We start from the raw sequence: 15,724 nt of genomic DNA on the forward strand, positions 1-15,724 counted from the left end.
AAGTGTGAGGAGACACCTCAGTCAACTTGGAACGCTGAGTTCCTCTCTCCTGCCCCAACTCACATCATTATGGATAAAATATAGTAAAATAATGGTTGCATAATTTCTGCTTCCTGTATCATGACTGACTGGGTGTTCCGGGAGCTGAGATGGTGGAGCCACAGCTACAGGGGCCAGAATGGTGGGGAGCTGGCCTGGCCGGCAGGCAACCAAGTGGGCAGGCTGCTCAGAGGCCAGATGCCTGCGGCGGTGACGCTGCTGTAGGGATACTGAACTGTGGAAATAGAGCCTCAGCTCCTGGTTGAAAGGGCTTATGGGTGGGGGTGGGGAAGCACCCCTGGCTGCCAGCAGCAGAAGCAGCAGAAGCAAACACTGGGGAAGGCTTCCATTGCAGGTCTGAATTGGGTTACCTGTAAGACCACCAGAGATGATCAAGCGGTGAGCTTGCAACCCGAGATTTATAAACTGACCAGAAAACATGCCACTGTGAGTGAAGAGTCAGCAGGAATAAGAACTAAGATTTCAGCACCCTTCCCCTGGAATGGCAGATGTTGGATTGTCAGATTCAAAATACAGGACAGCTCAACAGCATACCAATGGGGACAATGGTATTCATCCGCCCTGGGTGCAGACCATAAGGGAGTGATCACTTGCAGAGAATTTAAAAACAACAGAACCTACTAAAGGTGGCCTGCTTTTTATTACCGTGAGCCAGCAGTGCTAAGCAGTGTCACTGATAATACATGCCCCCAGAAGACAGCTGGGATGCAATAGAGGTGAACAAATAAACTAGCAAGCATGCCGGTCAATACAGACACTGTTGTATACAATAACAATAGCATCCAATTTATCAGTTTAAAAAGAATTGGGAACTTCCCTGGTGGCTCAGTGGTTAAGAATCCACCCACCAATTCAGGGGACATGGGTTCGAACCCTGGTCCGGGAAGATTCCACAAGCCACTATGCCTGTGCGCCACCAACTATTGAGCCCACGCGCCTAGAGCCCGTGCTCTGCAACAATAAAAGCCACCGCAATGAAAAGCCCAGCCCTCATACCGGAGAGAAGAGTAGCCCCCCACTCACCACAACCCCACGCACAGCATCAAAGACGCAATGCAGCCAAAAAAAAAAAAAAAATCTGTTAACCTTTAAAAAATAAATAAAAAGAATTGGACATAAAAGGTATTTAAAACAAGAGGGGTGAGTGAAAGTGTCTGAAAGTCCTTGTACTGTTTGGGAAGGAACTCAAGGTATAGTTTAACTTTAAACTTTGTTAAAGATTCATGGAAAAATTCAAGTGGAAAAAAGTCTAAATAAATCAATAACCACACAATTCTTGGGCACTGAGCCAAACTCAAAAAGTAAGTGAGGAAAATTCCCAGGTGCCAGAAACAAAAAGGAAATTTGAACTGAGCAGGAACACAAGTAGGCCTCAGAAGTCATCTGAACAGGATCCAGGCCTTAAAGGCAGGGGCTGAGGTCTGGGGATCTGCTGACACCCTGGTAGGGAGGGTCGTGCCACAGGTCAGTGTAAGCAGGGAGGAAGGAATAACAAAGTGTTGCCTCATCCACGAAATGACCTGGAATGGCTCCACCTATGAAATCAAAGGGCCACAAAAACTCCAAGGTACCTTACTGGCAAGCAGAGCTATGGACCTTTACTGTTCCCTCTTCTTGAAAGGCATTCTCTAGAGACACTTTCTAGAAGCAGTCTCTAGAAGTATTTACATTAAATGTAAGAATTAGACAAACATGCCCACTCTCATTTGCACTTCCACTGTGCTAGAAAAAAATTCCTAGGATCCGCAGGTGCCATAAGAATTACATAGAAAAGTAAAGCAAATATATAGACAAATATGAGAATAAGAGAATTCATCAAGGTTGCTAGATAAAGGACCAACACAAAAACCGTTAGCTTTTGCAACGAAAACCAGCAATGGTAGAAATTGGGAAATGAACACTATTTACAATAGGAACAAAACAATAAGGTTCATAGACATAAAGGTAAATCAAAGATCTGCCAGGATTCTGTGGAGAAAAATTAGTTGCAGAATATAAAAGAAGACTTCAGTGAATGATGAGAAAAAGCCTGCTCCTAAATCAGAAGTCACAGTTGAAAAAAATATTGATTGTTCCCAAATTATATTACAGAGTCAGTGCAATTCTAATAAAAGTTAAAGGGATTTCCCACCCCCCAGTGGAACTTGTCAAATTGACCTGAAAATTAATGTGAAAAAAAAGGTCCCAGGGACTTCCCTGGTGGCATAGTGGATAAGACTCCACACTCCCAACGCACGGGGCCTGGGTTCTATCCCTGATCAGGGAACTAGATCCCACGTGCATGCCGCAACCAAGGAGCACGTGAGCCTTAACTAAGGAGCCCACGTGCCGCAACTAAGGAGCCTGCCTGCCTCAACTAAGAGCTGGCGCAACCAAATAAATATTAAAAAAAAAAAAAAGTCCTAGAATAATGTTGCTAAAATGGCCACACTACGCAAAGCAATCTACAGATTTAATGAGATCCTTATCAAATTATACATGGCATTTTTCACAGACCAGAATAATCCTTTATATGGAACCAAAAAAAGACCCAGAATTGCCGAAGCAATCCTGAGGAAAAAGAGCACAGCAGGAGACACAACCCTCCCAGACTTCAGAAAATACTACTAAGCTACAGTAAAGAAAACAGTGTCATGGTCACAAAAACAGACATATGGATCAATGGAACAGAATACAGAGGCCCGAAATAAACCTACACACCTACAGTCAATTAATCTTCAACAAAGAAAGCAAAAATATACAATGGAGAAAAGACAGTCTTTTCAGCAAGTAGTGTTGGAAGCTGAACAGCCGCAAATAAAGTTAGAACACACCCTCACACCATACACAAAAATAAGCTCAAAAGGGATTAAAGTCTTAAATACAAGATATGACACGATAAAACCCCAGAAGAGAACACAGGCAAAACATTCTGTGACATAAATCATACCATTTTCTTAGGTCAGACTCAAGGCAACAGAAATAAAAGCAAACCTACCAATGGACCCAATCAAACATAAAGCTTTTGCACATCGAAGGAAACCATGAACAAAAAGACAACTATGGACTAGGAGAAAATATTTCAAAATGATGCAACCTACAAGGGCTAAATTTCAAAGATATACAAACAGCATGTACGACTCAACAACAAGACAACCCAATCAAAAAAAAAAAGGAAAAAAGACCTAAAACAACATTTCTCCAAAAAAAAAAAAAAAAAAATATATATATATATATATATATATATGGCCAAAAGGCACAAGGAAAGAGTTCAACATATATAATTATGACACAAATACAAATCAAAACTACAAGTTATCACCTCAGCAGTACGAAGGACAATCAGCCTGGTCAAAAAACCCCAAAAAGTCTACATACAATAAATAAGGGACAGTGTCTGGAGAACAAGGAACCCCTGATAAGTGGGAAGGTAAATTGGTAACAGCACAATGGACAGCAGTAGGGAAGGTCCTTAAATAATGAAAAATAGAGCTCCCATAAGGTCCAGCAATAACACTCGTGGGCAAATATCTGTAGAAAACCATCCTTCAAATACACACACGGACCCCAACAGTCGTTGAGGTAAGATTTACAATAGCCGAGGCATCGAAACTACTGAAATGTCCATCGAGTTGAATGAACGGATAAAGAAAACGCCATACGTGTGCACAGTGGACTGTTAGCCAGAAAACAGAAATCATGCCATTTGCAGCAACATGGATGGATCAGGAGATGATCTAACTAAGTCCAGTAAGTCAGAGTAAGACAAATATATGATATCACTTACAGGTGGAATCTAAAAAAGGATACAGATGAACTGACAAAACAAAAACAGACTCACAGCCTTAGATAAGTAATTTAGAGTTACCAAAGGGGGAAGTTGCAGGGGGGGCGGTGACAGAAATTAGGAGGTTGGGATTAATACATACACACTAATATGTATGTGTATATATAATTATAAAATAATCAATGAGCATCTACTGGAGAGCACAGGGACTTCTACTCAACACTCAGTAATAACCTATGTGGGAAAAGAATCCGAAAGAGAATAGGTTCTTGTATATGTATAACTGAATCAAGCTGCTGTAAAACTCAAACACAGCATTGTAAATCAACCGTACTCTAACAGAAAATAAAAAATAAATTATAAAAGAGGGAACAAATGCAGACTATATTGCCCTGAGGCCTCAGTGGCCAGGACTGGTGTCACATTCTTGGAGACTGAGCAGGCTTGGGATCCACGGCTGGGCTGTCACGGGGCTGAGGGAGCTGGGGAGGATGTGCCGGCAAACGAGCCCCACCCTTGTATCTGTGGTGCCTAGTCCCCTCTGCGTGGGACCACAGTCTCCGGATCCACACGGGTCCTCCTACTGCTGAAGCAAGCCTAGTGCACCCAAAGGATGGTGGACCTGCTGGGAGGAAAGAGCTGTGAAAAGACACCGGATCTCCACGGCTCCTGCTGGTGGGGTTCCCACCTCCAGCCTCCTTCCTTAGAGACGCCCCACCTACGAACCATGGCACCATCAGCATAGCACTACTGTAGGGGTTGGGAATCAGTCTGCACGGTGAGGGGGGTGGGAAGTATCCAGCCACAGGCCCTTGGGGTTTTCTTCCGGCATTTTCCATGTAATTTAGAACCCAGGAACACAGCTTTCTCTAAGCCTATGGTTGCCCGAGTTACCAGAGTGGGGCATGAAGAAGTGCTGCCGCCTTGTGGCCGCTTCTCATAACAACATCCTTAAAACACTGCTCATGGTCACTTAATATTCACAAGGCCTGCGGGGCACTAAATGATCCCTGCTCTCAAGAAATGTCCTGTTGTAGGTAACGGAAAAAGAACTCAAAACAGGGCCGACTTTCAAAACAATTTCGAGAGATTAACTTTACTCACCCTGTTGTGTTTTTTTGTTTGTTTTAAAGCACGTGAAAAGATGTTCAGCGTCGCCAACGAGTAGAAAAATGGAAATCAAAATGACAACGAGTTATCCCCTGGCACCAGTCATCAAAAATTCTCCAAAGAATAAATGCAGCAGAGGACGTGAAGAAAGGGGAACCCAACAATGCTGTTGGGAGGAAGGTAAATTGGTAATAGCCACAATGAAGAGCAGTAGGGAAGGTCCTTAAAAACTGAAAAATAGAGCTCCCATAATCTCCAGCAATCCCACTCCTGGGCAAATATCCGGAGAAAACCATCTTTCAAATACACACGTGCACCCCAGTGGTCACTGCAGTAAGATTTACGATAGCCGAGGCATCAAAACTACCGAAAATCCACCGAGATTAATGAATGGATAAACAAGATGCACTACATATACACAGTGGACTATTTCCCAGCCCGAAAACACAATGAAATCATGCCATTTGCACCAACATGGATGGATCAGGAGATGATCTCACTAGGTCCAGTAACTCAGACACAGTAAGACAAATATGATATGATATCACTTACACGTGGAATCTAAAAACAGATACAAATGAAATAACTGACAAAACAAAAACAGACTCACAGCCTTAGAAAAGAAATTCAGAGTTGCCAAAGGGGGAAGTTGCAGAGGTGGGAGAGAGAAATTAGAAGGTTGGGATTAACACATACACACTAATATATGTATATATATACATATGTATATATATGTATATATATATACACACACACATACACACACATATATATGTATAAAAATAGATAACCAGTGAGGACCTACTAGAGAGCACAGGGACCTCTACTCAACACTCAGTAATAGCCTATGTGGGAATAGAATCTGAAAGAGAACAGGTACATACATGTATAACTAAATCAAGCTGCTGTAAAACTCAAACACAGCACTGTAAATCAACCATACTCCAACAGAAAGTAAAAATTAAATTTAAAGAAAAAAGAGGGAAAAAACGCCTACTATATTGCCCTGAGGCCTCGGTGACCTGGGCTGGTGTCACATCCCTGGAGCCTGAGCAGGATTGGGTCCCAAGGCTGGAGTGTGCTGGGGCTGAAGGAGCTGGGGAGGATGTGCCGGCAAACGAGCCCCACCCCTTGGACCTGTAGTGCCTGGTCCCCTCTGCATGGGACTACAATCTCCAGATCCAGGCAGGTCCTCCTACAGCTGAATCAAGCCTAGTGCACCCAAAGGACGGGGGACCCTCTGGGTAGGAAGAGCTTTGAAAAGTCACCTGGTCTTCATGGGTTTGGTGGTGGGGTTCCCACCTCTAGCCTCGTTCCTTAGAGGCGCCCCCTGTATGTACCACAGCACCATCTGCATAGCACTTTTGCAGGGGTTGGGGATCAGTCTGTGCGGTGAGGGGATGAAGTAACGAGACGAGATGTAAACCCTCGGGGTTTTCTTCGGGCATTTTCCCTGTAATTTACAACCCAGGAATACGACTTTCTCTAAGCCTCTGGTTGCTGGAGTTACCAGAGTGGGGCATGAAGAAATGCTGCCGCCTTGTGGCCGTTTCTCATAACAACATCTTTAAAAGGGGGCTTATGGGCACTTAATATTCCCAAAGCCTGCGGGGCAGTAAATGACCCCTGGTCTAAAGAAATGTCCTGTTGTAGGTAACGGAAAAAGAATTCAAAACAGGGCCGACTTTCAAGAAGCCAGTTTCAAGAGTTTAGCTTTACTCACACTGTTAAAAAAGAAAAAAAAAGCACAGGGATAGATATTCAACATCGCTAATTATTAGAGAAATGCAAATCAAAACTTGGACAAGGTATTATCTCGCACCAGTCAGAACGGCCATCAACAAACGTCCACAAAGCATAAATGCAGAATAGGGTGTAGAGAAAACGGAAGCTGCCTACATGCTGCTGGTGGGAATGGAAATTTGTGACAGCCACTATGGCGAACAATCTGCAGCTTCTTTAAAAAACTAAAAATAGAGCTACCATACGATCCTGCAATCCCAGTCATGGGCGTAATCCCAGAGAACACCATCATTCGGAAAGACACATGCACCCCAACCTTTATTGCCACACTGTTTACAATAGCCAAGACATGGAAGCAACCAAAATGTCCATTGACAGAGGAATGGATAGAAAAGATGTGAATCTATATGATGGAATATTACTCAGCCATGAAAATTGAAATAATGCCATTTGCAGCAACAAGGATGGACCTAGAGATGATCATACTAAATGAAGTAAGTCAGACAGATAACGACAAATATCATATGACATCATTTACAGGTGGAATCTGAAAACTGATACAAACGTACCAATTTACAAAACAGAAACAGACTCTCAGATTTAGAAAAGAAACTTAACAGTTACCAAATAGGAAAAGTGGGGTGGAGGAGGTATAACTTGGGAGGTTGTGATTAACATATATGCACTAATATATATAAAAGAGATACCAACAAAGACCTACTCTGTAGCACAGGGAAGTCTACTCAACACCCTTTAATAACCTATAGGGGAAAAGAATCTGAAAAAGAATAGATCTGTGTCTACGTATAACTGAATCAGGTTGCTGGATGTCTAAAACAAACACAAGAGTGTAAATCAACTATACTCCAATATAAAATAAAATTAAATTCAACAAAGTTTGAAAAACTAAATATGACAAATGAACTTATCTATGAAAGAACAAAAGACTCACATACATAGAGAATAGACTTGCGGTTGCCTAGCGGGGTTGGGGTAGGGTTTGATTGGGGGTTTCGGACCTGCAGATGAAAACTATACATATAGAATGGATAAACCAGAAGGTAGTATTCTACAGCACAGGGAACTATATTCAATATCCTGTAATATCCCATAACGGAAAAGAATATGAAAAAGAATATATATGTATAACTGACTCACTTTGATGTATGTAAGAAAGTAACACAATACTTCAATTATTAAAAAAAAAAAAAAAGTTGCCAGCATAGCAAATATAATTCTGTAAAATATAAATAAAGGTGATTTCAATAGCAAAAGTTTTTTGGAAAAACCCAAATGTCTATCAGTAAGGGAATCCATAGGGAACTCCCTGGTTGTCCAGTGGTTAGGACTTTGGGCTTCTACTGCCGCTGGCCTGGGTCCAGTAAATTGTAGGATATTTGAATGATGGAATAAAATGTAGCTCTTACAGGGCTTCCCTGGTGGCGCAGTGGCTGAGAGTCGCCTGCAGATGCAGGGGACGCGGGTTCGTGCCCCGGTCCGGGAGGATCCCACCTGCCGCGGAGCGGCTGGGCCTGTGAGCCGTGGCCGCTGGGCCTGCGCGTCCGGAGCCTGTGCTCCGCGGCGGGAGAGGCCACAGCAGTGAGAGGCCCGTGTACCGCAAAAAAAAAAAAAAAAAAAAAAAGAAGGTTCTGGCCTCTGGGGAGTAGTGAAAGCTTTGGGAACAGTAACAAAAGGGATTTTACCTTTATCCTTGAAATGTTCTCTTTTACATAAAAAAAATCTGAGCCCAAAATGACAAAATATTTACAATTTTTCATTCTGAGAGGTGGATAGATGTGTGTTTGTTGTATTATTCTTTATACTTTCCTCTATTTTTCAATTTTAAAAAGAGAAAATTTAAAGGAAGAAAGGACACAGGGAACCCAAAGGAACTGTGTAGAGACTGGGATTCCCGTGCAGCACTCGGGGAGACTAGTGGGCAGAGTTCTCGTCCTCTAAGAGGCACAAGGAAGGAGATACATATATATATATATATATTGTTGTTGTTGTTTTGGATTTTTTGTTTGTTTTCACACCACGCACAGCATGTGGGATCTTAGTTCCCCGACCAGGGAACAAACCCGTGCCCCCTGCAGTGAAAGCGTGGAGTCTTAACCACTGGACTGCCAGGGAAGTCCCGAGTTTTCCCTGATTTTCCCAGGGTGTGCATACCCCTCAAGTTGCACTTTCTCTAGAACAGCTCCCAAAGGGCCCGAGACCTTGCCAGCACCTTACCGTTTCCAGCTCCGATTCCAAGCTGCAGTTTTTAATCTGTGGGAACACCTCGCTGTACTTGCTGGGGTAGGCAGACGCCAGGTAACTTTTCACCTCCTCCAGGTTGCTAACTGTCAAAAAGCCATCTTCAAGGTCAAAAGAATTGGTCAGCAGCAGAATCACCCTGCAGAGCAGAGCAGCTGATTAACCTTCACTGATTACAAAACCCTCTGCCTCTTCTGATTAGGTGAGGTCGCTCCAACAAAGGGAATCTGTTGACTGGTGAGCTTTTAAAGGGCAGAGTGATTGTGAACGGCTTTGAAGAAGCCTCAGATAGGAACAGTGATGATCAAAGGAACCAAACCCCCGCAGCTGGGCTATTTTAACCTCTGGACCAACATTGTCTGACAGAACTTCCTGTGATGATTGGAACGTTCTCCATCAGTGCTGTCCAATATGGTACCCACTAGCCACATGTGGCAACTGAGTACTCTAATGAGGCTAGTGCAACTGAGGAACTGATTTAAAAGAATTTACATTGAAATAGAAACCAATTTAAATCAATTTAAAATTTTAGTTAATTTTTTTAAACTTATTTATTTTATTTTTGGCTGCACTGGGTCTTCATTGCTCCACGCGGGCTTTCTCTAGTTGCGGTGAGCGGGGGCTACTCTTCGTTGCAGTGCACGGGCTTCTCATTACAGTGGCTTCTCTTGTTGCAGTGCATGGGCTCTAGGCGCGCGGGCTCAGTAGTTGTGGCTCGCGGGCTCTAGATTGCAGGCTCAGTAGTTGTGGCGCACAGGCTTAGCTGCTCCGTGGCATTTGGGATCTTCCCGGACCAGGGCTCGAACCCATGTCCCCTGCATCGGCAGGCAGATTCTCAACCACTGCGCCACCAGGGAAGTCCCCCAAATTTTAGTTAATTTTAAATCAATTTACATTTAAATGTTTACACTAGCCCCTTGTGGCTAGTGACCACCGTATTGGACAGCATACCTTCTGGATGATGTTTCTTGTATTTTGGGTAAGGGGCAGCAGAAAGTAGATCCTGCAATCTCCATGGCTCAGCTGGAGAGCTCTTGGTTACTTCTGAGGGGGGGAGATGGGGTAGGAGAAGCTAAGGTTTATCTGTTGAATGCCCTATTGGCGCTAAGTGCTTTGAATACACAAAACTGCCCTCATTCCTTCAGGCAGACGCCGGCTTGCCTTATGCTCATCAGCTGCTGGTGGTTCTGATTTGAACCCTGGATTGAGGACAGCAAAGCCTGTGCCCTTTGCCCCACACCCCTTGACTTCTGGTGTCTGCCTCCTCCCAGAGACCCTTTCAGCTCGGGCCTCTAGAGGCTCACTGCCCCCCGCTTGAGGCCTGGGGCCCACCGGATGACCCAGGCTTACTTGTTCAAGCAGCTTTCGTAGTTGAAGGTGGCCTTGAAGCCATAGATGGAGAAGGTGACAACGCTGGCAAAGATGGAGGTGGAACTGTTGATGATGGACACGATGACGGCGTGCTTTTGGCAGTTGTTGGAGGGCTCGTTGTAGCTGGCGAAGGCGATGAGGCTGCCGAACCCCAAGCCGAGCGAGAAGAAGATCTGGGTGGCTGCGTTGATCCAGGCCTTCGGGTTGGCCAGCTGCTCCATCTGGAAAGCCAGCAGGGACAAGGCTGGAGAACCCCGGGTGGGAATCCCAGACTCCCAGATCAGCAGGGGGCAGGAGGCCCAGAGAGGGGAAGGAAATTGCCCACGGCACACAGCCAGCCAGATGCAGGCCTGGGGCCCGAACCCAGCTCTCCTGGCCCCATGCGTGCCCAGCCCGGTCCTCAGCAGATAAAACGCATCCTCTTGTCCTACCCTCCACTGCCTCTCACCCGCAGGAGGTGTGCAATTGAAAAGTGTAGGATAAAATAAGTTGTAAAGGTATTGAGCCCCTGATCCATGACCCAGGCACTGCACGGGTCTGGGCCTCCAGAAATGGCGGTGCTGGTGTCTAGGTCTGGGTTGTACCGCAGCACTAATGTTAGGCGGCATTTGGAATGTGATGGGGGCACTAATGGCGGGGTGCTGCCAAAGTCATTTTGTTTCCAGGGACCAGATTTGCTAAATGAATAACTTGTCCTGCCCCAAAGGCAATGGTGGCCTCCCTTGATTAGCATCAGCTATGGGGTGACTGGGGAGCGGGGTGCCTGGGACTGGATCACGGAGAGCCCTGCGGAGTATGGATGCACCCGTCGGGAGCGGGGTGCATAGAGGTGCGAGCAGGAGGGGGAGCTGACTGGCGTGACGCTCCTGGTAAACAGCTTGGTCCACAGGCTGGAGGGAGGGTTTGGGGTGAGACTGGGGTAGCAAGAGGAGAGTGGACGGAAGATGTAATGCCCCAGAATTAGCAGGGCATAGGGACTGCCTGTCTGAGGACGGAATCCACGCCCCTCCACTGCCTGGCGGGCTCACACCCACCTTCCCCGGGTCCACTACTGTTCCCCCAACCCTTGGTCTTCCCCCTTCCACCCATCCTGGAAGGTGGCAGGATGAATGGGGGTGCCCTCGGGACCCCTCCCCTCCAGCCCATACCTTGGGAGTGAACATGTATGCCAGGCCGTTGGTGGCTCCGTGGAGCGTGAGGCCCCTGACCAGGTAGACGATGAGCACGCAGTAGGGCAGCAACGCAGTGAAGTACACCACCTGTGGGCAGCAGAGGGCAGGGTCAGCCTCCTGGAGATGCAGTGACTACAGGGCCCTTTTGCCCAGGGCAGACCCGCCATCCCCACAAAACACCATGGCACTGTCTTGGCTGTTCGGGCTACTGATAGCTGGAAAGGTATCGAGAGTCTTGGTCAGGCACCGGTTCCGAGTTTGGGAAACTGGGTGGTGGGATGTGGATGCCCACGTGTGTGACCACCAGGAAATCTCTTATTTAGTGGAGAAGAGGGAACAGGTCCTAGAGACCTCTGTCCTCCACCCTCCCTTCAACCCGAACTTCTTCCAGAAAGGATTTGAGGCAGCCCACAAAAATACATCATCACATTAACACGTTAAAACTGCTAGATAAAGATATCTGTGTAAAAAGAAAATGTGGGCAATCCAGTAAGATAAGCCCAAAGAAAAAGGCAGCCCACAGAATAGGTGTGTGAGGTGCTACCCAGTTTCTGAGCCAGATCGATCTCTGAGCTTCCTCGTGGCCCAAGCAAAGCAGGAAGCACAATCACAAGATTTATATTGTCTCTGCAAGGAAAAAAAAAAGCCCAAGAGCTTGGAGGAAGGTCAGGTATCCCCAGGACTGGAGCCTGAGCGAAGCTTAGCCATGGGTGCCATAAAGGCAAAGTCTTGGCCACGGGTGTTCCTATAATAAAGACAATAGAAAGGCAGTGCTTCTTTACGAAAGGCCTCGCTTCCAGAGGCTTTGACATTGATGGAATGTTCTGTGAGCCAAAACCTTTCCCTGCTGACATACGTCATGGGTTCAGTGATGTTTTATCTTTGCTTTCCATGGTGGATTTAGAAGTAGCCTCTCGTATTCTGGGTAATTTTAACTTTTACAAAGCCTTACAATAGGGACCTTCAAGTGCATGGATGCCCATCCAGGACTGGAATGTTTTTCTCTATATCAACTTGTATGTGCACAAGAGCCCCATATATAAAGCAGTGAAATACTTTGCAAGTTTGTTTGTTTTTGGTGAGAGCAGTTCCCTTAATGTTTAACATCCTCCTATGAGAAATATAGCTGGTGACCCAAGTCCAGATGAGCCTGAGTTGCACCTGGCCCGACATTCCCACTGACGTGTGGCACCCATCTTCCCATGAATTTCCAAGGTCACCAGAGTGGTGCTCTGTCCCCTCTCACCCTGGGATGGCAGGCAGAAGTGGGGTGTATCTTTTATGACTGCTTCTTAACTGAAAACACTGAACTTGAGATGAGTAATAAATCCACCTGAGATTACAAGAAAAACCAGGTCTGAGGTGGAAATGGATCGGTGGGAAGAGAAGGCATCCGGCCAGTGAGCTGAAGGAAAGCAAGAGACGACAGGGGAGGGGTGACCAATGTCGGTAACCCCTGGACACTTAGAGGACACTCAGAGCAAGCCCTTGGAATCTCCCCCCTTCCCCTCAGGTGAACAAGTTTCCCGGAAGGCTCTCTGGAGTCGAGACCAGGCTGGCTCACTTCTCCCCCATCAGGGAAGCTGGCAGGTTTGCTGGACACATGATCCAGCCTGAACTATTGGGAAAAACCATTTCTAAATAATCTGAAAAAAAACACCATTTCTAAATAATCTGGAGGGGTAAAAAGCAGATTCCAACAGAGAAGGCCAGGATACGGCACACAGTCTTTAACAAAATTAATTCCCATAAATAGAGCTGTTGGAGCTCATACAACTCAACGACAACAACAAAACACAACCCAATCCAAAAACGGGCAGAAGACCTAAATAGACATTTCTCCAAAGAAGACATACAGATGGCCAATAGGCACATGAAAAGATGCTCAACATTGCTAATCATTAGAGAAATGCAAATCAAAACTACAATAAGGTACCACCTCACACTGGTCAGAATGGCCGTCATTAAAAAGTCTACAAATAACAAATGCTAGAGAGGGTGTGGAGAAAAGGGAACCCTCCTACACTGTTGGTGGGAATGTAAGTTGGTGCAGCCACTATGGAAAACTAGTGCGGAAGTTCCTCAGAAAACTAAAAATAGAGTTGCCATGTGATCCAGCAATCCCACTCCTGGGCATATATCCAGACAAAATTATAATTCAAAAAGCTACATGCACCCCTATGTTCACAGCAGCACTGTTTGCAATACCCAAGACATGGAAACAACCTAAATGTCCATCGACAGATGAATGGGCAAAGAAGATGTGGTATATGTAAACAATGGACTATTACTCAGCCATAAAAAGAATGAAATAATGCCATCTGCAGCAACATGGATGGACCTAGAGATGATCATACTAAGTACGTCAGAAAGAGAAGGACAAATACCATATGATCTCATTTACATGTGGAATCCAAAATATGACACAAATGAACTTATCTACAAAACAGAAAGAGACTCACGGACATAGAGAACAGGGGAGGGTTGGATTGGGGGTTTGGGATTAGCAGTTGCAAACTATTATATATAGGATCAATAAACAACAAGGTCCTATTGGATAGTACAGGGAACTATATTAAATATCCTGTAATAAACCATAATGGAAAAGAATATGAAAAAGAATGTATATAAATGAATCACTTTGCTATACCCCAGAAACTAACAACACTGTAAATCAGCTATACTTCAATTTAAAAAAATAACTAAAGAGAGCTGTTGGGACACTTCTGTCATGGAGAGAGGTGTGGCTTAAGCAGAGGAAACAGACGCTAAGAATGAGTAAGTTTTCATGGCACGACGTGTCCTCATCTAACAAGTTTCTAAATGATCTGGTAAAGGGATAGCCTCATTAAATCTCCGAGTTTGCAGACACTGCCCTCGGATCTTTTGGATCATGGTCATGATAATCTGGCATAGACCAACTGAAGAAATTTTATGAGCATAAACTATCGGGCAAGCTTCAAGACGGGACAGAGTGAGTTGCCGCAGACTCTAAGCTTTCCCCAGGAAGATTCACTAGTCCCTCAGTTCGGTGGTGAGATGGGGTGTTGTTAGGGCTAAGATGCTGGCCACCACGAGGTCTCGGAAACCAAAAGAAGATGTCCTACTAGGCATGATACTGGGGCATCACAGGACACCTAAAATACCGTGGGTAGTTCTGGTCTTGATGCCTCAAGAAACACATGGTGGGGCTGGAGAAGGCAACTCAGATGGCCAAGAGGATGAGGACAGGTGGACTCTTAGGACCTTCAGAAGGGAAAAGCTGGGGGATTAAGTCATGAAAAGTGTCAGCAAACAGGAGGTGGCTCACCAAACAGAGATGGTGGGGAGTTTCTGGGGCAAAGCTGGGTCTGCCTGGCTCCGTCCTCACTACTTGGTGCCCTTGGGCAGGACTTTACCTCTCTAAGCCTCAGGGGAGTGGGATAGTGAAATCTACCATGAAGGACTGAAGACTGATACAATGTGCATGTCTAACCCAGGGTGAGAGGAGGGACTGAGTATGAGCAGGGCACACTGGGGGGTTAAGAGCGCCTGCTGCAGCTTGAGAGAGACGGAAGATGAGGGAAACTCTCCAGGAAAACTTTCTACGTGGAGCAGATTAAAGAAGTGTCTCAGCCCCAGCAGGAGTATAAACCTGGGGACACACCAAAGAGAAAAGGTTTCTATATCAGGCCCGACAGCTCTGGAGGGTCACTGAAAGCAGCTTAGACCAAAGCTGAGTTCTGAAACTCGGCTGCACCCCAGAATCACCTGGAGAGCTTTTAAAATCCCAGTGCTCAGGGGGGACCTCACAATGATCATTCTGGAACCTCTGACAGTAGGACTGAGACAGCAGAGTTTTAAAAGCTCTCCAGGTGGTACCACTATGCAGCTAGGGTTGAGAGCCGAGGGTGTCTTGGGGACATCTGCCAACGTGAAAAGTTTTCAAAGCAAGGAAAACTCTGTTTAGTTGCTTGGCACCCCTTGGGTGGTGCGGGTTTGGGGCTGGGACAGAAATGCTCATCGTTTTAGGAAATGGGAAGGTCCTCATTTCGAGATTTAGGGTTGTGACTTCGAGCACCGCTGGCCATCTCTAGAGTCACTAGCAGGTGACTCGTGCCAGCATCCCTGTCCTTGCCCTCCCCCCCACCCCCCCCGCCCAGCGCAGCTTCTGCCCTTCGACTGCAGAGGCAGCCTTCCACACACACACACACACAACACACACACAACACACACACACACACACACACACACACACACACAC

At 45.8% G+C, this 15,724-nt stretch overlaps 1 protein-coding gene across 2 annotated transcripts in view; it reads right to left on the bottom strand.

Annotated features, from left to right (window-relative positions):
* The window catches only part of SLC6A20 (solute carrier family 6 member 20), an 87,765-nt gene that overhangs the window by 5,408 nt on the left and 66,633 nt on the right, over nt 1-15,724 (bottom strand). For both annotated transcript variants that reach the window (XM_027097040.1, XM_027097039.1), the window contains 3 exons: nt 11,458-11,568; nt 10,289-10,530; nt 8,915-9,077 (listed from right to left, as the gene is read on the bottom strand). In XM_027097040.1, coding sequence (XP_026952841.1) covers nt 8,915-9,077; nt 10,289-10,530; nt 11,458-11,568 — 516 coding nt within the window. The remainder of the gene's footprint in view (nt 1-8,914; nt 9,078-10,288; nt 10,531-11,457; nt 11,569-15,724) is intronic.

Source organism: Aethalodelphis obliquidens, unplaced genomic scaffold (genome assembly GCF_003676395.1).
Source record: "Aethalodelphis obliquidens isolate GAN/ISIS:26980383/991018 unplaced genomic scaffold, ASM367639v1 scaffold111, whole genome shotgun sequence".
In the NCBI taxonomy this organism is placed as follows: Eukaryota; Metazoa; Chordata; class Mammalia; order Artiodactyla; family Delphinidae; genus Aethalodelphis; species Aethalodelphis obliquidens.